At 37.5% G+C, this 25,023-nt stretch overlaps 2 protein-coding genes and 2 non-coding genes across 5 annotated transcripts in view; all 4 read left to right on the top strand.

The window, feature by feature from the left end:
* Positions 1 to 25,023, top strand: part of LOC586956 (U5 small nuclear ribonucleoprotein 200 kDa helicase) — a 50,109-nt gene that overhangs the window by 14,765 nt on the left and 10,321 nt on the right. Inside the window, exons 16-35 of one of the 2 annotated variants that reach the window (XM_030986332.1) lie at positions 556 to 741; positions 2,152 to 2,276; positions 2,580 to 2,616; positions 3,414 to 3,695; positions 4,461 to 4,613; positions 5,855 to 5,935; positions 6,828 to 6,911; positions 7,963 to 8,069; positions 8,996 to 9,157; positions 9,667 to 9,796; positions 15,405 to 15,475; positions 15,803 to 15,903; positions 17,020 to 17,193; positions 18,398 to 18,558; positions 19,294 to 19,521; positions 20,034 to 20,225; positions 20,826 to 21,065; positions 22,241 to 22,443; positions 24,142 to 24,215; positions 24,882 to 24,961. In XM_030986332.1, the coding sequence (XP_030842192.1) occupies positions 556 to 741; positions 2,152 to 2,276; positions 2,580 to 2,616; positions 3,414 to 3,695; positions 4,461 to 4,613; positions 5,855 to 5,935; positions 6,828 to 6,911; positions 7,963 to 8,069; positions 8,996 to 9,157; positions 9,667 to 9,796; positions 15,405 to 15,475; positions 15,803 to 15,903; positions 17,020 to 17,193; positions 18,398 to 18,558; positions 19,294 to 19,521; positions 20,034 to 20,225; positions 20,826 to 21,065; positions 22,241 to 22,443; positions 24,142 to 24,215; positions 24,882 to 24,961 (2,871 nt within the window). Of the gene's footprint in view, positions 1 to 555; positions 742 to 2,151; positions 2,314 to 2,579; positions 2,617 to 3,413; positions 3,696 to 4,460; positions 4,614 to 5,854; positions 5,936 to 6,827; positions 6,912 to 7,962; positions 8,070 to 8,995; positions 9,158 to 9,666; positions 9,797 to 15,404; positions 15,476 to 15,802; positions 15,904 to 17,019; positions 17,194 to 18,397; positions 18,559 to 19,293; positions 19,522 to 20,033; positions 20,226 to 20,825; positions 21,066 to 22,240; positions 22,444 to 24,141; positions 24,216 to 24,881; positions 24,962 to 25,023 lie in introns of both variants that reach the window. The other variant, XM_030986331.1, reaches the window with a different exon arrangement.
* Positions 66 to 198, top strand: LOC115924340. Its single transcript, XR_004064279.1, has one exon. It is a non-coding gene; the product is annotated as a small nucleolar RNA SNORA57 (small nucleolar RNA).
* LOC105445956 lies at positions 10,736 to 15,263 on the top strand. The gene is made up of 2 exons (XM_011682143.2): positions 10,736 to 11,772; positions 12,438 to 15,263. Exons 1-2 carry the CDS (start codon positions 11,442 to 11,444, stop codon positions 14,591 to 14,593), a joined length of 2,487 nt encoding a protein of 828 aa, XP_011680445.2. The 5' UTR covers positions 10,736 to 11,441; the 3' UTR covers positions 14,594 to 15,263.
* Positions 17,983 to 18,117, top strand: LOC115924341. The gene has a single exon (XR_004064280.1). It is a non-coding gene; the product is annotated as a small nucleolar RNA SNORA57 (small nucleolar RNA).

The following is a 25,023-nucleotide window of genomic DNA, read 5'->3' as shown; positions in this document are numbered from 1 at the left end:
CATGGATTAGCTTATGTTTTGAATTTCAACCTTTTGTATGAATTTTAGATTTTGTGGTTGAAGAACCTCCTTTTCTTGGCATCTCTGAACTCTCCCCATGTTTATGAGATGAATGCAACCAGGAGGAAGATAAATATGATGAACCTTCGGTGTCAGGGTTCTTATGCCCTGGTCCCATCCTCTAGCATCATTACAGGGTTCTCTTTTGCATTAAAGAAGAATTATATTGGCTTCTACTTGAAACCAAAGGGTGTTAACTTATTTAATTTTACTCCATGTTAACACCTCCTGGCTCTAAACAGCAGTATATCAGTTTCTATCATGTGTAGAAGTTGATTACAACCACGATATGTTTTCTAAATTTTGAAGTTGATTTATATGTAACAAGTAAATCGTTTTCAGAACCACAAGATGATAATCATTCCAATTGAAGTCCATGGAAAACCCAATCAATGACAGACTTCATACCAAAACACGTCAGACATTCATGACCTTTAGCATATGGGAAGTTCCACACGATCTTGTACCTCTCATCTATCCTGTCCTTTTCAACAGAATCTGGAGCTGAAGGACTTGCTTCCCTATGGCTTTGCCATGCATCACGCAGGAATGACCAGGCTGGACAGGACCTTGGTAGAAGATCTGTTTGCTGATCGTCACATCCAGGTCTTGGTTTCCACGGCAACCCTAGCTTGGGGTGTCAATCTTCCTGCTCATACTGTCATCATTAAAGGAACTCAGGTGAGTGTCCTCTGATTAGAATTCTATGATACACTTGATTAGAACTCTAGGATACACTTGATTAGAACTCTAGGATACACTTGATAAGAACTCTAGGATACACTTGATTAGAACTCTAGGATACACTTGATTAGAACTCTAGGATACACTTGATTAGAACTCTAGGATACACTTGATAAGAACTCTAGGATACACTTGATTAGAACTCTAGGATACACTTGATAAGAACTCTAGGATACACTTGATTAGAACTCTAGGATACACTTGATTAGAACTCTAGGATACACTTGATTAGAACTCTAGGATACACTTGATCAGAACTCTAGGATACACTTGATTAGAACTCTAGGATACACTTGATCAGAACTCTAGGATACACTTCATCAGAACTCTAGGATACACTTGATTAGAACTCTAGGATACACTTGATTAGAACTCTAGGATACACTTGATTAGAACTCTAGGATACACTTGATTAGAACTCTAGGATACACTTGATTAGAACTCTAGGATACACTTCATCAGAACTCTAGGATACACTTGATTAGAACTCTAGGATACACTTGATTAGAACTCTAGGATACACTTGATTAGAACTCTAGGATACACTTGATTAGAACTCTAGGATACACTTGATTAGAACTCTAGGATACACTTGATCAGAACTCTAGGATACACTTGATCAGAACTCTAGGATACACTTGATTAGAACTCTAGGATACACTTGATTAGAACTCTAGGATACACTTGATTAGAACTCTAGGATACACTTGATTAGAACTCTAGGATACACTTGATTAGAACTCTAGGATACACTTGATTAGAACTCTAGGATACACTTGATTAGAACTCTAGGATACACTTGATTAGAACTCTAGGATACACTTGATGGGCTGATGGTAGATTTTTGTCTTTTTGCTTTTACACAAATCTTTTGCAAATGTGTTTATGTATGTATGTATGTACTTGGGTTATTACAATAAAATTTCTGTCAAGGGACAGACCTTTATCATCACCATGGAATGAAAGGAATGACTTGATTTTTTCATGGAATCTGTTAGAGTTGGTTTGTAGATGAAGACAGAGAGCTGTCCACAAGATCAGCACATCTCAATAATGCTTCTGAACTTGTCAAATGTGATGCTGATGGACTGGAGATTTGAAATGGATTGAATCATATACATACCTGTAGCATTTCAGAAAATGTATATGTAAAACTAGAATGTACGGCATAAATTTTAGATACAGTAGGTTCATAATTCTATATACTGAATGAGGGTCTTCATGAGAAATGCGAACAGAAGAAATACAGAAGAAAGATTTAAAGAAAACAACCATATGTAATGAGAGTAGTCGTGGACAATTGCGTGATGAGAAATTCATCCAACTGTTTGTACGATCTGCTTTCAGATCTACAACCCTGAGAAGGGTCGATGGGTAGAGCTTGGACCTCTAGACGTTCTGCAGATGTTGGGACGTGCAGGGCGCCCTCAGTATGATACGAAGGGAGAGGGTATTCTCATCACCAGCCACAGTGAGCTTCAATACTATCTCTCACTACAGAATCAACAGGTGTGTTTATAGTTCAATCGATCATATTTTTTAAAACTTGTATAATATTTATGTTATATCAGTGCTTTTGTGTTTGAAGGAGCTCCTTTTCTTGGCATCTCTGAACTCTCCCCATGTTCATGAGATGAATGCAACCAGGAGGAAGATAAATATGATGAACCTTCGGTGTCAGGGTTCTTATGCCCTGGTCCCATCCTCTAGCATCATTACAGGGTTCTCTGTCATATGTAGATATGTTGATAACAACCATTGTATGAATTAAAAAATGAGCTTCAATACTATCTCTCACTACAGAATCAACAGGTCAGAGGAGTTTCCTTGTGTTTATAGTTCAATTAATCATATTTTTTACTTGCATTAATAGTTATTTTGTATCTGTGTCCTTGATTTTAGCTTTAATTTATAGCGTCTATTAATAATCAGGGGGGAAAAGGTTTGCTGTTTCAGATAGCTCATGTTTAGAATTGATTGTCATATTGTCCTCAAGTAATATTTTTACTTGTATTAATAGCTATTTTGTATCAATGTCCTTGATTTCCTCTTTCATTTATAACCTCTATTGTGATAATCAAGGGAAAAAAAGGTATGCCATTCCAGTTAATCTATGTTTAGAATTGATTCTCATGCTGTCCTTAAGTCACTGGATGCAGTTAAAGATACAAAGGAATGATTGTCCTGCCCTGTTACACAAAGTTAGTGTAGTGTGAAATTATTCTATTTATTTTATTCACAGGAGCTTGTTTGGAATTGATATTTCCTTGAGGTAGCTTTCAGGTTTGTTTTCTTCCCCCCCCCCCTAAATCTTTTCGAGCTTTTCCAGATTTAAAGACTGTCTGTACTAGTTGGCTAGGAGGGATTAGACCACCCAGGGTGCTCACTGACAGGTGGCTAACTCATCAACTCAGCTCTCAATTAACATAAGAAAAAGAGGGTCATAGGGGACCAATAGGCACCGATTAGGCATTGTTTTCTATATAGAGGGAGCAAGTAGCTTCAATTAGTACCGTGGGCCTTTAAACCATTCTCAACTCCATGTCTTATTCGTTTTTGTTTTCTTGTGGAGTAAAGTCATAACAAATAACATTCTATTCACCTTACAGCTGCCCGTTGAGAGTCAATTCATCAGTAAGCTAGCTGATAACCTGAACGCTGAGGTGGTCCTAGGTAACATCCAAACCATGAAGGATGCTGTAACCTGGCTAGGTTACACCTACCTCTACATCCGTATGATGCGTAACCCCACGCTGTACGGGATCCCTGGGGACTCTAAGGATACGGACCCGGACCTGGACCAGTTCAGGATAGACCTGATCCATGCTGCGGCCATCGCCCTGGATAAGAACAACCTAGTGAAGTATGATCGCAAGTCAGGCAACCTGCAGGTGAATATGGTTTCATGCATTCTTCTAAACTACCTTTTTAAAGGGATTGGGTATTTTTGTCTCAGATTCTGAAACAAAATCCTGGATTTAGGTCATGCTGCAATGATAATTATAAACTTTTAGGTCAGTCTGGAACCCCATGACTTTTACAAGCCTATCGCCTCTCTGATTATAAAGATATTTATGATTGGAAATCAAAATCAAATTTTGCGTTTTCCTAACGGTTTTTATAACACTACAGTCTATTGGGGAAAACAAGTATGGTAAAACCGGTCACTCAAAGATTTTTACTTTTTTGAGGCACTTCTTGATAATTTTGAATTGCAATTTTGTTAGGGCTTCAATATTACACCATATGACAGACACTAATAACACGTTGGGCCGTGCATCTCAGATTAAACATTGTTATACGATGCCTTTAAGCTATGAAAGCACTATTATTTTTGGACACATGGACAACACTTGTCCTAATACAAGCAATTCTAAACCATCTTCACAATGGTTTTGTGCTGGACAGAGCTATCTATCTGTTTCTGATGCTGGTGCAGTAAATTGTCTAATGATAATACTATGGCTCATGCCTACTCACATTAAGCTTTCAGCACCATAACGCCCAATGAAGGAATCTTTCTTTTCAATTGCATAGCCGATAAATTTTCATTTTAGAATGAATGTTGGTTCTAGAGTTGTGATTGGATATATACCAGGTTACAAGTCACAATGCTGACGGTTTACATAAAATTTTATGTTTAACTTTGCTTGCAGGTGACTGAGCTTGGACGGATTGCCAGCCACTACTACTGCACCAACGACTCCATGTCGACCTACAACAGTCTCCTGAAACCCACCCTGAGTGAGATTGATCTCTTCCGTGTCTTCTCTCTCTCATCAGAGTTCAGACACATGGTAGTCAGGGAGGTAAGAATCACAAACAATCATTCCGTTCTTCTCTCTCTCATCAGAGTTCAGACACATGGTAGTCAGGGAGGTAAGAATCACAAACAATCATTCCGTTCTTCTCTCTTTCATCAGAGTTCAGACACATGGTAGTCAGGGAGGTAAGAATCACAAACAATCATTCCGTTCTTCTCTCTCTCATCAGAGTTCAGACACATGGTAGTCAGGGAGGTAAGAATCACAAACAACCATTCTGATTGACACTATATTATAATGACGTTGCCACCTTCTTTTTAACCCTTACTGTACTGGGCTATTTTGAGCACCATGTGACTAGGGGAGGGCCTGGGAGGCCCCCCCCCCCCCCCTATGATCTCGGCCCTGGAAAGTCCGATGAATGCGAAAATTTGCATGTTTGTAGATGCTTACGTAAGGGACAAGATGGTATAATTAGTTTTTTCCTAATATGCAAATTTTTGTCGTTATAGCCTAATTAATTATGCAAAATGCTAGTTTTATGCATTTTACAGAAAACTCTACATATTTGTCTGTAGACTTGTGAAGAATGTTGAAAATGTAATGAATAAATGTTTCCTTCATCTCAAATTCATGAGGTTACATTATTTTTATGATATTTGAAAATGCATAGTCATTTTTGATGACATGCGCATACTAATTGTTATGTAACACCTTACGGGTATATCCGATTTTGACGAAAATGGTATCGAAATGTGCATAAGACTTAAGGGAAAAAAGTCAGGAAACGACAATTTAAAATTCCAAGGGGGAGGGGGGGGGGGGCCTCCGAAGGCCCCCCCCCCCCAGTACAGTAAGGGTTAATGGATTCTGTGGACCTGGTGCAACCATCCGGAAAATGAAAAGCAGTCTGGAGCGAAAGCTCGAACATTTCAAGTTCTTTTTTCACAAAACAAAATACATTCTTTTTTGATGTTCATACTTTCTGAAAATCTTTGATACACGCGATGCTCTTTATTAAAGTCTACATTTTAAATTTCTTCGAAAACTTAATTTCTTTTTAATCACTTCTTTAAAAGCAACTTAAGAAAACAGGAAATAGGAGGTGTTAGTATACAAGATATTTTATTTGGTCTTTGAAAACAAATTACTTCAAAGTATCTATATGTGTCTATATAGGTGCAAATGGTCAAAGATGGAACATCAGAATTTCTTGTTTGCTTGTTATGCATGAAATGGTTTGAACAGTGATTGCTAATTTCTGTCTAACTGATGATTATTTGTAGGAAGAGAAGATGGAGCTGACGAAGCTACTGGAGAGAGTTCCTATACCTATCAAAGAAAGCATTGAGGAACCAAGTGCAAAGGTGAGACCAAGTCGATACAAAATTATATCATTTCATTTCATTCCAGTTTTTCCCTTTTGTTCAACTTAGATTAACACTTCATTGCCTTCTCCATCACAATCTTCATTTGATCCTCGTGACTTTTACAAGATATGTACAATTTCATAAATTATTGCTGTTTGCCCAGATATTTACTGACACAAGAGGAGTCCCATGATGCCACTTGATAATTAATATTATTGAGTATCAAGTAAATAATTGGGTAGGTTTCTATTAAAGATCAGAAGTGGCTATTCTAGAGATGATAGTGTATGGGAAAGGAAAGTAAAGTATCTGTTATTCTTTGAATACTTTTGATTTTGCTGATTTGAAGAAATGATTGATGATCTTTCATGATGTTCATTGAAAATCAGGTTTGAAGATTCAAATCAAATGATAACAAACTCTAGCTGAAAAGTGATCTTTCTTTCTTTCTGTATCACATCAGCATTGTCAAGTACTCTGAGAACTACAAAATATCATTGGCAATTAGATTGTTTTGAAATTTCTTGAAATGCTTTCTCTTTATTAATGATGTTTTTTGTGTGTTAAAGGAAATTTGCAACAGAATGTCATTCATGCCCTGTGAGAAGATGAAATACCTTATTGTATTTTTCTTTCCGTTCTACATTCATGTGGAAACCACATGCACATTTAATAGTACTCACTGTGATTTTTATCAAAATTTATGACTCTGAGAAATATATCAACTTTTTTTTTTTCCTTGTTATCATGCTTCCCATAGACTTGTAACAGATTCTGTATAATTTGGTATTTAGTGTAACATTCGTGTTGTACATTTAAGCATGCCGATTCTCATCCTTCCACATATGTACGAGTGGTTTATTTCTTCAACTGCTTTCTTACCTAACAGGTGAATGTGTTGCTCCAGGCATACATCTCTCAACTGAAACTGGACGGCTTTGCTTTGGTAGCCGACATGGTCTTCATCACACAGGTAAGACTCTCTAGAAACTTTGAGGACGGCCAGACAAACCCTTACCATAAGGTTCTACTCGTGTGGCGTAATGTTATAGCCGGTGAATGCTGGTGCTTTGGTTTAGTCTGTCTTAGCTTAATATGTATATGTTCACATTATTATCCAGATTCATTATACACTTCTACTTTTTTTTATTTGTAAAGGGAACCCCACTTACAAACTCAAGCTTCTTTCAGGTTCCCTAACCATTTTTGTTACTTTGTTTGTCAAATATGTTTTGTTTATTTGTATATATCTTTCGAACATCGTTTGTAATTTTGAATGTTTATTTAACAAAAAATGGTTGAACCAATAAATGAAATGAAATGAGGTAGAGTTGTATTCCAAGTTTTCACCATGTACAAAATAGTAGGAGAGGTAATTGTATAGTTTTGAAAAAACTGTATCTGCATTCCTCTGATATAGTAATGGCCTTCTGGCATTTCTAATATGTTCACAGAACCTGGGCCCTGTTTCATCAAACTTGTTATCAATGAAAAGTTGCCATAACTGTTATAAGCTACTGAAATTGTTGCATTTAAATGGCTGATAGCAAATTTGTTAAAGAAATGTGACACTTGTTATTGATAATAAGTTTCATGAAACAGGATCTGAAATGGAAGGAATCAAACATGAATGAAAAGCAGCACTAATAGATCATACCTCTCCAAACTAAAATGGAATTATCAGTATTGCTCATGTTTTGCCCCCTCCCCAAACCACAAAAAAAAAATGTTTGTAATAACCTTGCAACTTTTTGGGAACGATGCAGCACTCCAGTTGTATATTTTTCTCTGTTGGTTTCATACACATCACTTATGGTTTGAAGGAATGATTGTTGAACTTTAATGATGTTGATTGAAAATCAGGTTTGAAGATTCAAATCTAATGCTATCAAATTTTTTACTGAAAAAAGTTCTTTTCTTTCTCCAACCTATCAGCAAGATCAGTGTCTATGATGAAAAATCAGAACATGCATTTATTAATATCATCTTCTTGTTCTGTTGTTTGTGTGCATTTATTTCCACAGTCTGCAGGACGTCTTGTAAGGGCCATCTTTGAGATCGTCCTTCATCATGGCTGGGCTCAGCTAGCAGACAAGACTCTCTCATTGGCTAAGATGATCGACAAGAGAATGTAAGCAAAGCTCCTGGAATGTCAGTAATGGGAGCTTGTCTGTATGTAGATACGAGAATGTGGGGCAAGCATAAGTAAATACTTGTATCGTATTCATGTCCTCCTTCCCCCCCCCCAAAAGGGATGTTTGTAATAAGCTTGCAATTTTCTAGGAATGATGAAGCACTGTTGTATATTTTTCTCTGTTGGGTTTCATATACATCACTTATTGTCTGATTGGAAGGAATGATTATTGAACTTTAATGATGTTGATTGAAAATCAGGTTTGAAGATTCAAATCTAATGATATCAAACTCTTTACTGAAAAGTGTTCTTTTCATTCTCCAACTTATCAGCAAGATCAGTGTCTATGACTTGCTCTAATAAAAAGTAAAGATTTGATATGAAAACGTCCCTCGCTGCTTAATGAACTAGAGTTGAGGGACAGGGATAGGAATAGTTCAAGTTACAAGTAGGATCGATGAGCCATTTTTATGATGTAATTTCTGTACGATACCTGTAACCACAGAGATGCCAACCAGTACGATTTAATCATATTTAGTATGATAATAAGAGTGAAGTACGATATCACCTCTTGAAATACAATTTTTCATCTTTAAAAAAAAAGAAAAACCCATAAAAACATCGGAATCGCATAGAAACATGTACAAGTAAACCCCGGCAACCCCAACAAAAACTTTGCTTTACAATTTTCTCATTAAATCTTAATGAATTTTAAACAAATTTAACAAACATTTAACTTGACCGTACTTACCAGTAAAACATTTTTCTGAAATTTTACTGGCCAGGGGCCGACAGGCCAGTGGTAGTGTCAAGTTTTCGTGAAAATCTGATCTCCAAAATCTGATTTTTTAGGATACTCGGTCTGTTTTTTTGTGTCAAGAGGTTGGCATCTCTGGTAACGTGATCCCATATTTGCTTTGTAGGTGGCAGTCGATGAGCCCCCTCCGTCAATTTCGCAAGATCCCCGAGGAGGTCGTGAGGAAGATAGAGAAGAAGAACTTCCCTTGGGAGAGGTTCTTTGATCTCGGACCCAATGAGCTTGGAGAGTTCATCCGCATGCCCAAGATGGGCAAGACCATCCACAGGTATGTGCATTCTAATCTCATTGACCACCATCTATAGGTCAAACGGGTCAGTGATTATCCACTCGCAATCTGTCTAGGTTTTCTTTATTCAGGTTTATGATGGATTAAAGATATTTTTTTGAAGGCAGGAATGGGAAATGGAACTGAAGACTTTTCATTGGAATTTTAGATTATTTTCCAAATTTAAGAATTTTTTTCTCCATCTGCTTCACAAAATTCAGAAACTCATAGTAATCATGAGTATCATTACAGGAGAAAGTCAGATTGATAAAGCATGTTGTATATTGTGCTGTTTGATTTAGGAATAACAATTGTTTAGATATGACTTTTTATTTTTAGAAATTATAGAAATTTACACATTTTTAGAAACTGTTAAATAGGAAAGTTTAATAAAGTAAATTTTTCATAAGTTGTCTCAAAGAGCTCCTTTGTCTCGGTCATGAGATGCTTCATTCAATCCGTTATGTGTTGATAATGTTCTCAATTATGACTCAATCAAATTTGCATAGATACATCCATCACTTCCCTCGGTTGGAGCTAGCCACTCACATCCAGCCCATCACCAGGAGTACATTGAGAGTAGAGCTTACCATCAGACCAGACTTCCAATGGGATGAGAAGATACATGGAAACTCAGAGGTGAGTAATAATAATAACAATAACCAGTTTTATATAGCGCTTATTACAATCACTAAGCGTTTCCAAACTTGATTATTACATAATACTAGAGACTAGAATTTATTCTAGGGCCCCGTCTTATAAACAATCGCAACTGTGTACATTACAGATAGGAGACTGTAAACTTGTGACTGATTGGAGGACCTGCTATTGATTCGGATCAATCGCAACTGTTTATAAGATGGGGCCTAGATCTATAGAAAGATATCTTTGGGAAAGGAGGTATATCGTGAGATATATTGAATACAAAATTATAAATGGTTTTCCTTTTAACAGTCACTAAACTTTTCTTATCCTGTGCAGGATGCAGGATCTAGTCTTGGGATGGAACCCATCTATATATTTAGGAGTATAGGATTTATATATCTGTAGACGTCATCTTAATAACTTTCTTTGGAATAAAACTTGTTGACTTTTATGTTCATTCATGTCTCTTTACGACCGCATTTCGGGGGGAAATGACTATTTCAAGATGACAAAAGACCCTGAGAGTATCTTGTTTAAAGTTTTTATAATCTGTGCTTGTGTTTAAAGAATGCATGTGATTTGCTGATTGGAAGAATTAATTGATTGAACTTTGATGATGTTTATTGAAAATCAGGTTTGAAGATTCAAGTCTAATGATATCAAACTCTAGCTGAAAAGTGATCTTTCTTTGTTGTCTCATCAGCATTTTCAAACATTCTAAGAATCGTAATGTGCATATGTATCTGCTTTGAATTCGTGAAAATTACCATAAGCTAACAGAAATGTCTATAATGGGTTATCTGTATTGTATAGGGACATTTATAGGGGCAGCTCATTGTTCATTAATAATATTTATTCATTCCCTATCAATCAAGAAACCATCTATTGTTTGAAGATGTGTCATTTGGTATGTAACCAAATAAAGATAAAAGAAATGGTATAACAGGGTTCGTACGGGTCATGGAAAACCTGGAAAGTCATGGAATTTTACTTTATTGCTTTTAAGGCCTTGAAAGTCATGGAAAATTATTTTTTCCATTGGAAAGTCATGGAAAGTCATGGAATATCAAAATTATGGACAACTATAGTATTTTCTCACTATACAAGTGAATAAATGGAGATATTTCAACCATTTTCTTCTCGTATTTTCTTTCATTCGTAACATACCGACTGATTGTACTTGTGAATGTGTTCACTATGATCGATGGATAAGCGCTGTGTACGTGGGTGTGTACGTGTACGATACGAACTACGTGTGTATGGTCAGTGTATGGCGGTACGGTCCACATCGTGCGCACATGGCTAGCTTGCGAGCGAGCTCGCTAGCGCTAGCTCAGTTCAGCAAGCTAGCGCACGTGTACGTGTGCAGTGTGTGTGTGCATATGATGATGGTGCCAACGCGACATGTGACACTCCAAGAACGAATGTAATGCCTCGATTGCACTTTGGCTTTGCATTAAATTGCGACCACTTAGACTACTACAATTTTTACACTTCTCCAATAAATGAGGAAAAAGTAAATTAGTAATATTTGTTTTTTAATTTTCATTATTTAAATAAAAAAGGAACAATACTGACGTGTCAACAAGGCAAATTGGCAGCGCTAGCTCGTTGACGATCTATATATCGACGCGACGGCATGTGTTTTGAAACTTTTGTGCATGTGTTGATTCTTCATGAAACGGAGTTGTTTATTTTCACAGACCTTGGAACTCGTCACGTGGATATTTTCACCATTACAAATTTTGTGGAAGTGATATTCAAAATGCCTGGAAATTGTCATTTTAAGGATGCTTGGTTAGAACACCCGGATTACCGTGGCTGGATTTTGAAAGAAAGTTCCGATCTGGGGACTGCTAGATGTGCTGTTTGTATGTGTAAATTCAGTGTCCGTAATATGGGCGAAGCAGCCGTCAAGAGCCACAAGAAGAGTGAAAAACACACAGCAAACCTCCAACAGCAACAACGTCGTAAGTGAGCATTTTTAATGTGAATTTTACCGATCCTTTATTGAGCATGAATCCAAATAATGACTGATAATAATTATATAAAAATGAAAGATTTGAGATTATTTAGCGATGCGATGTCACCTCGCAGGCATTGGTTACTGCTTACTGCGACCAGCCCGTTCGGGAGCGTCCCCGGCCCCGGGCCGGGCCGGCTAGGTTACTGCATGCAACAGCCCGAACGCTAACCCAGGGGGCTCCGCACTCACACGCCAGTGTTGTACCGGGCACTGTATGTGGACTGCAGAAAAAAAAAATAATAATAATTTACCTTAAAATTGACCCCAAAAATCATAAAACTAAATTTTGTACTTACAATTGGGTCCAACAGTTTGCTTGCCTTGAGAAGTATTTCCTCCTTTCTATTTCTTTAAAATATGTTTTTAAGGAATGAGTCAAAAATTAGTCCACTTGTCTTAGTGACTTACATCAATTGGCCAAAAGTTGCCGTGAATTTTTTTTTTTTTTCCTTCCCCATACTGTCAAACGGTTGTCAAAATAGGAAAACGTTTATGCTTTTAATGGTCGTTTGAACGGCAGTTAAACGTTTTGACTCGGCCCTAAATCTTACCAAATGATGATATTTATATTTTATTTATTTTAATAGACATTTTTTTCTTTTCTCCTAGATTCTACTCTCTCACTCAAGAGCTTCTTCAAGGCAAAAGGTGCAGAAAGTTCATCAGTATCTATCACGTCTACAGATGCAACAACCAGTACTTGTGCGCCATCAACCTCTAAAGTGACAACTCCCATTCCTGTTGCTGCAAGAGAGGAAACTTTAAAAGCTGAAATACTCTGGTGTCTGAAAGTGGTGGAGGATCATTTATCATTTCATTCTTGCCAGCACAACAGTGAGCTCTTTCAAAGAATGTTTCCGGACTCAGCTATTGCTAAGGGTTTCACGTTGTCAGAAACAAAATGTCGGTATATGACGGTGTTTGGTTTGGGCCCATATGTGCAAGACCTCCTTTATGACAACATAAAACAATCAAACCACTATGTGATACTGTTTGATGAAAGCCTCAACAAGAAGCTCCAGAAAAAGCAGATGGACTTCCTCATAAGAACATGGCAACACAATGAAGTTTGCACTCGCTACTTGACGTCTGTGTTCATCGGACATGGTTCAGCTGTTCACCTCAAGGAAGAACTGAATAAAGTTCTGCACACAGTTGGCTTGGAAAAATTACTGCAAATATCAATGGATGGTCCCAACTTTAATTGGAAGATGTATGATGACTTTACGCGAGAGTACACTGCTGACCTGACCAAATCCATACTGAATATAGGCTCATGCGGGCTCCATATAGTTAATGGTGCTTTTCTGACAGGTGCCAAGGCTGCTGACTGGGAGGTGGAAAGCTTTCTATCATCCTTGTATTACCTGTTTTCTGATTCCCCTGCCAGAAGAGAGGATTATCAGAAGATAACTGGAGATCATACCATGCCACTTAAGTTTTGCAAGACCCGATGGCTGGAAAACCTTCCTGTTGCAGAGAGAGCAATCAGCATCTGGGAGAGTGTATGTGCGTATGTTAAAGCAGTAGAAGAGAAGAAAATCCCTCACCCAAAGAACAAGTCCTTTGAAACTGTTTCAAAATGTACTCATATAACTGATTTCTTAGCAAGACTGTACTTCTTCATATCTGTTGCAAAGCTGGTCAATCCTTTCCTAACAGACTATCAGACTGATGCACCAATGCTGCCCTTTTTAGCTGAAGACCTTACTAGAATGCTTGCATCCCTTATGCAGCGATTTTTAAAGCTGGACAGGAGTACCATTACTTCTCCTTACAAGATAATGCAGGTAGATGTTAGCAGTGAGGCCATTCAGCTGCCCTTGGCCAAGTTGGACATTGGATTCTACACTGAGAAGAAGCTGAAAGATCTGAAGGCGAAAAATATCATCAGTGAGCTGAAAGTTCTGGAATTTCGCACTCAAGCAAAGAAGTTTCTTGCTGCAATGACCCGGAAGCTCATTGAGCGATGTCCGCTTAAGTATGCACTTGTGAGAAATATAGGATGCTTGAGTCCAAAGAACATGGCAAAAGACAAAGAAAACTCCACTGCAAAGCTGAAGAGGGTGCTTAACACCCTTAGTGATGCCCACAGACTTAAGGATTCATGTGACGATATCCTAAGAGAATACTCAGAAGCATGTGATGAGGCATCAAGAAGTGCAGAGATGAGAGACTTTGATCCAAAGAAAGAGAGATTGGACTCTGTAATGTGCAAATTTCTGTCCGAGTCTCGCTATTCGACCCTCTTAAAGTTGGTCCGCATGTTGCTTGTCTTGTCCCATGGACAAGCCTCCATTGAGAGAGGTTTCTCAATCAACAACGAAGTTGAAGAGGACAATCTCCTGGGACACTCACTGATATCATTGAGGGCCATTTATGACCATATCAAGTATGTTGGAGGAATCAAGAATGTGACTATTGACAAATCAATCATGTTGGCTGCGTCTGCAGGCAGGCAGAAATACCACATCTATCTCGATGAACAGAGGCGTAAAAAGGAAAAGGAAAAGAAAGAAGGAAAGAGAAAAGGACTGATGGATGGTTTGGAAGAACTAAAGGCCAAACAAATGAGACTGCAAGCAGATGTGAAAAGTCTTCACACCTCAGCAGACAAGTATGCTGAGGAAGCAGAGTCACAAGGAAGATTGACTTGTATTTCCAAATCAAACAGCCTCCGACGTACAGCAAAGGAGAAGGCATCCCAGTTACAAGTAATTCAGAAACAGATTGATGAACAGCTGAATGCCATTAAGAATTATTAAAGAACTTGGACAGTTTGTTACCAATGCCACCAAATATTCAGACAGGTGCAATGTGTAGAGGGATTTCTTTCAAACAGCTACATGAAGATGTCTCAAGAAAAAACTCATTCAGAAATTATTGACCAGCTTAATGCTAGCGAAACAAGAATTCATCAGCTGATGTGAGTAGGCCTACTGTGTTTTGTTGGTGAAATCAAAATTGGTGATGGTATGTGTGTGAGTTTGTGTGTTGGTGTTGTTTTGTTTTCTTTTTTTTGGGGGGGGGGGTAGTTACCTTGTACATGCAAAGGAGAGCTATTGAAGGAATCATGGTGGTCCATGAAACCAGGAACAGGCAATTTGTATTCTTTAGAAGTGAAAATTGCCATTAAAAAATGGACAATTGTTGATATGAATACATGTATGTGTAATTGTAAGAATATTATATAGCAGTGCATATCGAATATGATGAAAAAATAACATGTAATTGTAACAGATGAAATAACTAGATAACAAAAGCTGCCTTTCTATTAGTAGACTTGAAACATGCACTTTGCTTCGCTTTGATTTGAGATCAAATTTTCAGTCTACCGTGTAAAAAAAATGTGTAAAAGTCATGGAAAGGTCATGGAATTCTGGCTAGAAAAGTCATGGAAAGTCATGGAATTAAATTTATGAGAAAGAGTATGAACCCTGTATAATTTATGTGCAATAACAGTTTTCTTATCAGAGAAAGAGAATTCATCAAGTTTCTTGTTCACTCTTCTGTGTTATGCCATGGTTATTCAGTGCTTCACATTGATATCTCTTCCTATCATGATATTCTTGGCAGGCCTTCTGGATTCTTGTAGAGGATGTAGACAGTGAGATCATTCTACATCATGAGTACTTTCTACTCAAAAGGTAATATATCATCATTTTATTTTTTTTTTTAAATTGTAAAAAATGTGAAATAATGAATGTAAGTCCCTCAAATTATTTGTATTTGACTCTAATCAGAAATGATACATTGCTTTCAAGTTTGTGTGATTTAGAACATCAAATTTTCCTTTCCTATGGTTCCAAGTGGTCATAGAAATTGAGAATTAAAATTACATGATATATGATCTACACTGGTATCAGGAATAACAATGATTAAAAGTTCTTGTTTTGAATGAGAAATAATATGATAATGTGACATCACAAAACTTGTAAACTAAAAGTCTTGTAATTGTTTGTTTCCATTCACAGCAAGTTTGCCCAAGATGAGCACATTGTCAAGTTCTCTGTTCCTGTGTTTGAGCCTCTCCCTCCTCAGTACTTCATCAGGGTGGTTTCAGACAGGTGGATTGGTAAGGCTCTTCATCTCACCCCAGCAAAGCATAGAGAGTCAATGCTCATGCGTATTGACCTCTAGCATTGCACTACGTGATAATAGGAAGCATTTGAATACATGAATAGTCAATACACTCATAACACACAGATGCACACAATTATGCCAATGCGGCTGAACAGCAAGTTTGACAGTAGACTCACAATTTGAATTTTTAAATTATTCTTTCTAACATCAGAAAGTTGAGTTTTGTACAGTGGTGTTTGAAATGTTGAGAATCAATTGCACAGCTTTTAATACACAGCCAAGATAGTAATGCAGCTATGTGTGCTTCATCTTACCTATTTAGCTGGTAATGTAGGGGTCGTTCAGAAATGATTTGATAGTATTGATCCCAATATAATGAGGAATTTCAGCTTGCATTAGTCATTAAATTTATACTCAATCTTGTACCGATTTGATAGAGGTTAGTTGCAGAATGCCTCATCTAACTTTCATGTGATACCATTGATATGCTGATATGAAGAATTGATTGTAGAACTTTGATGATGTTTATTGAAAATCAGGTTTGAAAATTCAAATCTAATGATAACAAACTCTAGCTGAAAAGTTATCTTTCCTCTTTTTCATCAGCATTTTCAAGTAATAGTAATAATAATAATACATAAAATTTGTAAGGCGCGAAACCCACTTGACAATCAAATGCTCAAGGCTCTGCTTGTGGGAAACATGAAATACATGATAAATATTTACAAAAATGCAATAGCAAAGGTACGGACATGAAAGGTAATGGTTATCAATTATAGGCTAAATTAAACAGATGTTTCTTCAGATAGAAGAACTCTGAACTGCACTGGAAACAAGGAATGTATAACTGTTTTTTAATAGGTGTACCAGTATTAATAATAATAATAATAGATCACATTTATAACGCGCCCAATACATTGCTTCTAGGCGCAGTGGTGCTGTTGTCCCAGCAGCCATTACGTGAAGCAATATACTGTCTTAGAAATACGGATTGTTTGCCTTCACTCCAATTAGTTAAATGTTATTAAGAAATATTTCACATGATGTGTGTTTTCTTGTTTGCCTTCCTGCCCATAACATTTCACTTATTTTTGTTTGTTTGAAACAGTATCTGAAACACAGCTGCCAGTGTCCTTCCGTCACCTGATCCTCCCTGAGAAGAACCTACCCCCTACAGAGCTCCTAGATCTTCAAGCCTTACCAGTCTCAGCTCTGAGGAACCCTGCCTTTGAGTCTCTCTACAGCACCAAGTTCTCTGTCTTCAATCCCATACAGACTCAAGGTAAAACTCATTGCTTTACTTAGCAATCCATAGTATATATATATATATATATATATATATACACACAGTCAAACCTGCTTTAGTGACCACCTGTCTACAAAGACCACCTGTCTACAACTAGCACATTTTTTGTTTCCCTTGGGCGGTTGCTGTAGACAGGTTTGACTGTATTTGGTATAGAAGGGTGAATGGTTTGAGGAACACTGCCTTTGATTCTCTCTGCAGCACCAAGTTTTTTGTTTTATATATAATGTAAAAATGTATTATTTAAAGGGAACCTTAATTACAAGCATAATGCTTCCAAGGTTTCCTCCTCATTACTGCAGATAATTGTTAGCATCATATGTATTTAATGACTTGCCATTACATCGTTTTTATTACTGTTGTAACCTTTGTTGTAACTGTTTTGTTACCTTGTATATGCCTTACTTTGTAAATTCTTTTCATATGCAGTTAATGTGGAAATAAAACTTAAATAAAAAAAAATAAAGTTCTGTCTTCAATCCCATACAAACTCAAGGTAAAACTCATTTCATACAAGGATAACAGTAAAACACAATTCTACTGCATATGGTATTGCATTTTCAGGCTTTCGGGTGTCATGGACCCTCATTTGCTTTTTAAAAATGACTTACGACATGGTTTGTGTAGTTTTGAAGAAAAAAAGTGTATTTTGTACATCTTGCAACTTTTATAATGCACTATGACTAAAGCTTCAAGTTAATCAAGATAAGATAACAAACTTTATTCAAATTACAGGTGGTCAAAAATGTTTCAATACCATGTTAACCTCCTTTTCTTGGCATCTCTGAACTCTCTTATCATGTTTATGAGATGAATGCAACCAGGAGGAAGATAAATATGATGAACCTTCGGTGTCAGGGTTCTTATGCCCTGGTCCCATCCTCTAGCATCATTACAGGGTTCTCTCTTGCTCTTGTTGTACACTTGAATATGTTTTGAGTATTTTTGTGTGTGTGTATTGGGTACTTACAGACGTGTATCAATCAGATATGATTATTTATGTCTGAGGACCGGCCTTTAAACGTCACCATCCGAAAGACAAGAATCAGTTTGTAACTTCCACTGTTACAGGATTACAGGCGCACGCCACAACGCCTAGTTGTGTGTGTGTTTGATGTAGGCTCTTTGTTATGAATTACACAAGTATTATAATGAATGAATATCATTGATGTAATTGCAGTGTTCAACGCTGTGTACAATGGAGATGACAACATCTTTGTTGGCGCCCCCACTGGCAGCGGGAAGACAATCATCGCCGAGCTGGCCATCCTACGTATGTTGCTTCAATCCTCAGAATGTAGGTGTGTCTACGTCACACCGCTAGAGGCTCTAGCTGAACAGGTATGGCTTCTATAATTGAGAATTTAAACTTGTCTGTAGTATCTTCATGTGCACTAAGTCATTTTGGTGTAGTGTTCCAATTGAGGGATTGTCATCAAAAGTACCTTTACAGTAGAACTTGTAGTTTTGTACTTGATATTATGTAAAATTTATGTATTGGTGATTCTTGAGTTGAATTTCCAAATCGACTTTTTAATCAGGTAACAACATAGCTGAATATGAAAAATGCAGATTTTAGAGTGAGCAGGTACTGGTGTATTTCATTGATTATCTAAAGTCGAAGTTGCATTCATAGACTGCGTTACTGGAGGTTCATTGAAGAATGACTTCTATGTTATACATGTGATACCCTTGATTTGCTGGTTAGAAGATTTGATTGAACTTTGATGATGTTTATTGAAAATCAGGTTTGAAGATTCAAGTCTAGTGATATCAAACTCTAGCTGAAAAGTGATCATTCTTCTTTCTCAGCATCTTTAGATTTAGAGAGAAATGAATTTTTTTTGCATTGCAAGAGAATCATTTTATGGGTTCCCTGCCATAGCTGCAATATCGAATCCCACTATCTATGTCACAAAGCTGGAGGCCAATGAAATAAATCTTGAGACACAGATTCTTCATTTCTTCCTGTCTTCAGCTGTTCTAGTTAGCTGCTCTAATCAATGTCTTGGTTGGTCTGCACCTCTCATGAAAAGGTCCCTGTTCCTAATATTATATGGTTATCTTGTTGCTTAGATGTACAACGAGTGGCATCTGAAGTTCCAGATGCAGCTTGGTAAGAAGGTGGTCCTCCTGACCGGTGAGACTAGTACTGACCTCAAGCTCTTAGCTAAGGGTAATGTCATCATCAGTACACCAGACCGATGGGATGTGTTGTCACGACGATGGAAGCAGCGTAAGAACGTTCAGAATGTCAACCTCTTCATCATTGATGAGCTGCACTTGATTGGTGGTGACAATGGGGTGAGTTGATGCTATGTCATCCTATAGAATTAGCAGTATCTTTGTTTTGACCAAAGCATATGTTGGATATCTTTTGAAAGAATCTTAAATTGGTTAGTATTAAGTGAAATAACGCTTATTAGTCACTAAATCAAAAGTGTACAATTTATACTTCTGTGCATGTTTTAGATATCAATGATTATTTATGGACACATCAACTTTCTCATTGTTATGTTTGTATTATGCAGTAAGTAAATTTGTGTTCATTTGATTTTATCACATTGGGATACACGAGCATGTGAACCATAACAAATTTTTGGTAATTTCAGTTACTTTTCAATTGCTTCTATTGCTTGAAAAGAAACATCATAACATAAGCATTGTGACTGAGCAAGTAAATTGAGAGCTTCTCTAATACATTATTATATCTACTTATTATATGTTAGTATTGCATCTGCCAATATGAACACAATTTTGCTTATTTATATGTATACATCATACAAGTCTGATAATGTCTTTTCATCTTCTTCCAGCCTGTTCTTGAGGTGATCTGCTCCAGGATGCGTTACATCTCGTCTCAGATCGAGCGTAACATCCGTTTGGTAGCCCTGAGCTCCTCCCTGGCCAACGCTAAGGATATCGCTCAGTGGCTTGGAGCTAGTCCTACCAACACCTTCAACTTCCATCCCAATGTGAGACCAGTTCCTCTCGAGCTGCACATCCAGGTACGATCAATCATCATCTCTACTCTGTTATGTTAGCACTGGCAACAGATTATTGCAGTATGCAGTCAGCCAATTAACATCAGGCTTTGACTGTTCTGAATATATCACTAGCATTACAACATCATCACTTTGCACTCAGGCTAGCATTCTGTGGTTGTTCATCTTGAAACACTTGCCTGATATTGCACCCCCTCCAACAAAAAAATGGGGGGGGGGGGGGGGAGAGTGAAAAATGGCTAAAAGGTGTAATCCGAAGTGTGACTATTTTTGTGTTGGTTTTCATTATACAATCCCTCAAATATATACAATACATGATATACCATAATAATTAAATGTTTACTGAATAAATCTGAAGATATGATGTAAGAAACCTGCCAAGTGTACTTTTTGATTACTGAGGATAGCCAATCGAAAATCTAAAAATTCCTAAATAGATGTTGCTCCTCGCTTTTGCATACATCATCATCATCGTCAATAGTGATCCCTCCAAAGACAGTGAGCCTACATGAACCATCTACTCAAACAACTGGTTCACCAAGTATTCTGATCTTTAGCCATCTCCTTCATTTCACCCTATCCCACTCCTTCATTTGCACACAGGGCTTTAACATCACCCACACGGGATCGCGTCTCATCGCCATGGTGAAGCCCACCTACAACGCCATCATCAAGCACTCCCCTACCAAGCCCGTCATTGTGTTTGTACCGTCTCGCAAGCAGACCAAGCTGACCGCCATTGATCTCTTGACCTACGTGACGGCCGAGGATGGAGCAGAGAGTCGTTTCCTCCATGTTGATAAGGATGATCTGGCTGCCCATCTCAGCAAGGTGGATGATGAGGTATGCCTAGATTTACTCTCTTGTTCAGAGGCCAAAGTACTCATCAACATTTTACATGCCATGAAAGAAATTCAGTCTAAATTCTTTTGGGTGGGAAGTGATTAAGAAAGAAAAATAAATAAGTATGATGATATTCCCTTCAAAGAAAAAGTAGAACACTATTAGTTATTATACCAAATTACACATCACTTGTATGTGTCTTCATATTTGAATTGGCTTAGAGAACAGGGTAAAACAACAGATTGCAAGAGCCCAGTTAACACCTTGACTTATAGTCATTTTGCCCTTAAAGAGAAGGTTGAGTTCTGGGAAGAGGTGAAAAATAATTTGTGAATATTACTCATTCTTATTATGCAAGTATGGAAGAACATCAGTTAAGACATGTTCCCTGAAAAGCATGGCTCTTCAAATGCCTTCATATTCTAAATATGCATGTAACATCGTAAAATTCGGGGGGGGGGGGGGGGGCCGGCTTTTTACACCACGTGTTCGTGTAGTCCCATATACATCTTTCTGTGCAAGTGTTTGTAATTTTACCAAGACTTGGCTAAATTTCTTATCATTTTGATGATTCCAGAACCTTGCAATACACACAAATTCTTATATGCTAGATGATCAACCTTTTCTGGTCGGTTCCACACCGTTTCTTTCACAATGCAATCGCATGACCAGAACTCAACTTCATCTTTAACTACAAGGCATGGCTCAAAATTTTTAATTATTGGTAATGATATATAGTATCCAGTAAATAATTTACTCTAGCAAATTAGTCAAGTAAGCTGACATGTCAGGGTTCAATAAATACATGCATGGTTATCTCAACTGGCATGTTTGTAGTTATATGTTCAGTACCCTTACAATAAGCTAGACATTCTTCAGTCACGACGGCTTGCTTCCACGATTACTGCTAGGTAACACAAAGACGTAACTCCATTTTGGCCATTTTGAGAAAAAGTGGTTTATGTGTCACTGAGCACATAGGCCTTTAGGAGTTAAGTCTATGTTTCACTAGCCATTGACTTCAATGGGGTGTTGGATGGAGTAAAGTCTTTGTGTTCACATTTTTCTGAACATTTTGATATCAAATACTCATTTTGGCAAAATATGGAGTTACGTCTTTGTGTCTTTGTGTACTGAACCCTTGAACTGTTATTTGTCTTTTACCCTCCCTCTAGACCCTGAGGGAGATGCTGAGTAACGGTATCGCTTACCTGCACGAGGGCCTCTCAGAGATAGAGCAGAAGGTGGTAGAGCAGCTCTACATGTCTGGAGCAGTACAGGTGGTGGTAGCATCCAGGATGATGTGCTGGGGCATGACTCTCAATGCTCATCTCGTCGTTGTCATGGATACACAGTACTACAATGGCAAGATCCATGCGTGAGTACATTTGTCCTTTCATTGGATAGTACATGCCCCGTTTTCACACAGGGGTAAAATTCTTTAAAGCTGATTAGTGTAAAGAGCTTTAAACTAATCAGCTTTAGATACAACACAATTCACACACAAACAATATTGGTGCTATCGTTCGAGATTTACACGCTCAGTAGGGCCATAGCGCATTTACGAGCAGTGACTCAAAAAAAAAAATTTCTTGTTTTTCTCTATTTCTAGGTTTCAAGTCGAAAAGAAAAACTGATATTATTGATATTATTCACATCCATGTTAAACATTTAATAACCTTGATTGGCTGGTAAGAAGATTGCTTGAACTTTGATGATGTTTATTGAAAATCAGGTTTGAAGATTCAAGTCTAATGATATCAAACTCTAGCTGAAAAGTGATCTTTCTTCTAGCTCAGCATATCTAGATTTAGAAAGAAATGTAAGTTTTTTGTATTGCAAGAGAATCATTTTATGGGTTCCCTGCCATAGCTGCAATATCAAATCCCACTATCCTGTGGTTTTTCATCTTGAAAGACTTGCCTGATTATGATATTGCCCGTCCCCCCCCCTCCCCCCCCCCCCCTCCCCCCCCCCCCCCCCCCCAACAAAAAATAGGGAGGGAGGAGTGACAAAATGTCCAATAGGTGTAATCCAAAGTGTGATTATTTTGTTTGTTTGGGCTTTCATTATACAATCCCTCTAATATATACCATGATATACCATAATAATCAAATTTTTACTGAATAAACCTGAAGATGTGATGTAAGAAATCTGCCAAGTATAATTTTTGATTACTGAGGATAGCGGTCGTTCGAGATTCACACGCTCAGTAGGGCCATTGCGCATTTACGAGCAGTGTTTCACTGCTCGTAAATGCGCAATGGCTCTACTGAGCGTTTAAGAGCAGTGCCCAGTCTAGTTAAGGATGTATATCCGTTCACACACAAACGTCTTGCTCTCTAGATAAGGGCTTCGTATCTGCAGCCTGCTTTGACCGGTGTATGAATCACGACTTTGTATCTGTCCAAACATTGTATAAACGATGTTCACACAGGGAAAAATTTCTTTAAAGCTGTCTAACTAATCAGCTCTAGATCCGATGAATTTTACCCCTGTGTGTAAAGGCTGATAGATGTGTTATGCTATTGATTTTGACAATACATGTCAAAGTATTGATTTTTGGTTTTTGATATGTTTCATAGAAACTAATGAAAAATAGAAAGTGTTCCTTGCAATTCTTGGTAGGCATTATTTATTAGTCTATTACCACTTCTTTGTTACCCAGGGAAGCACTGAATTCAAGTTTTTTTCTCTTTTTTTCCTCTATTTCTAGGTTTTAAGTCGAAAAGAAAAACTGATATTATTTATATTATTAAGTCCATGAATATTGGTTGTAATACTCAATAAGTGATATTTGTTTTTATTTGTGTTCATCTTTCATATATGAGTTTATACATTACATTTTTATGTTGTTAGTTTATCGTGAAACACTTTATGAGAAGAATCTGAAGGCCTCATGCAGATAATCCACTATCTTAAAGCTTTCTGAAGTAAAAACAGGCAACTTGATTTTGACAATGCATGTCAAAACATTGATTTTGTTTTTGACAGGTTTCTTAGAAACAAGCTTCAGTGTTTTATATTCAGTTTATAGCTATTTGTAATGGTTTATGTGTGTTTCTGTTCCTTGTAGGTATGTTGACTACCCTATCACTGATGTGCTTCAGATGACAGGAAGGGCTAACAGACCAGAGATAGAACATGAAGGTAAGGATCAAGCTTTAAAAGGGTCTTCAGTTTCCATGTGCACAAGGCCTTAATTCGCTGACACCAGACTTGGTAGAAATAATAATAATAATAATAATATTTAGTTTTTATAAAGCGCTTAATACAAATGTCTCTAAGCGCTTTACAAATATACTATTACCCCAGTCATTGGATTCAATGCTTGCCCGCACACACTGTGTGCACAATCTCCACTCCCTGGGGAGCATTCCAGCCAGGCGTTACTTGACGCTCAAAAACTGTTTGACCAACAATGTGTGTACAAGTCTGCAAACAGCAAACCCGTAGACCTTTCAAAATATACCCTCTAGTCTCTCAGAGAGGGGGAATGGATGGGGAAATACAAAGCATTACATAAAGCCTGTTGGTCATGAAACTGAAGGCTGATCTTGGTGATTTACAACACTTGTTAATGGGTATACACCAAAATTTGTCAAATTCCCCTTGAGTACCCACTCCTATGCGTCTATAGTTGTTTCAGTTTAAGACCGGGTTGACGTACAGGCATGTGAAAGGCAAGGATTTTATGAAGTAAGTAAGGCTTTATCTAATCTGCTATTCCTTTCTTTGGCAGTGTGAATTTAACAGATGAAGGTCATGCAACAGTGTAATTTCATCTTGTGAATTGTATGTGTTCTTATATTACAGTGAGCAAGTGTGTGGTGCTGTGTCAAGGTTCCAAGAAGGATTTCTACAAGAAGTTCATGTACGAACCCCTCCCAGTTGAGGTAAGTAATTATTCTCTCTAAATTTATTTCATATCCAAAGTATCATACAATTCTGATTCCAA

The sequence above is a fragment of the Strongylocentrotus purpuratus genome, unplaced genomic scaffold, assembly GCF_000002235.5.
Source record: "Strongylocentrotus purpuratus isolate Spur 01 unplaced genomic scaffold, Spur_5.0 spur5_scaffold_15, whole genome shotgun sequence".
In the NCBI taxonomy this organism is placed as follows: Eukaryota; Metazoa; Echinodermata; class Echinoidea; order Camarodonta; family Strongylocentrotidae; genus Strongylocentrotus; species Strongylocentrotus purpuratus.
This window is presented reverse-complemented; position numbering and strand designations above follow the sequence as displayed.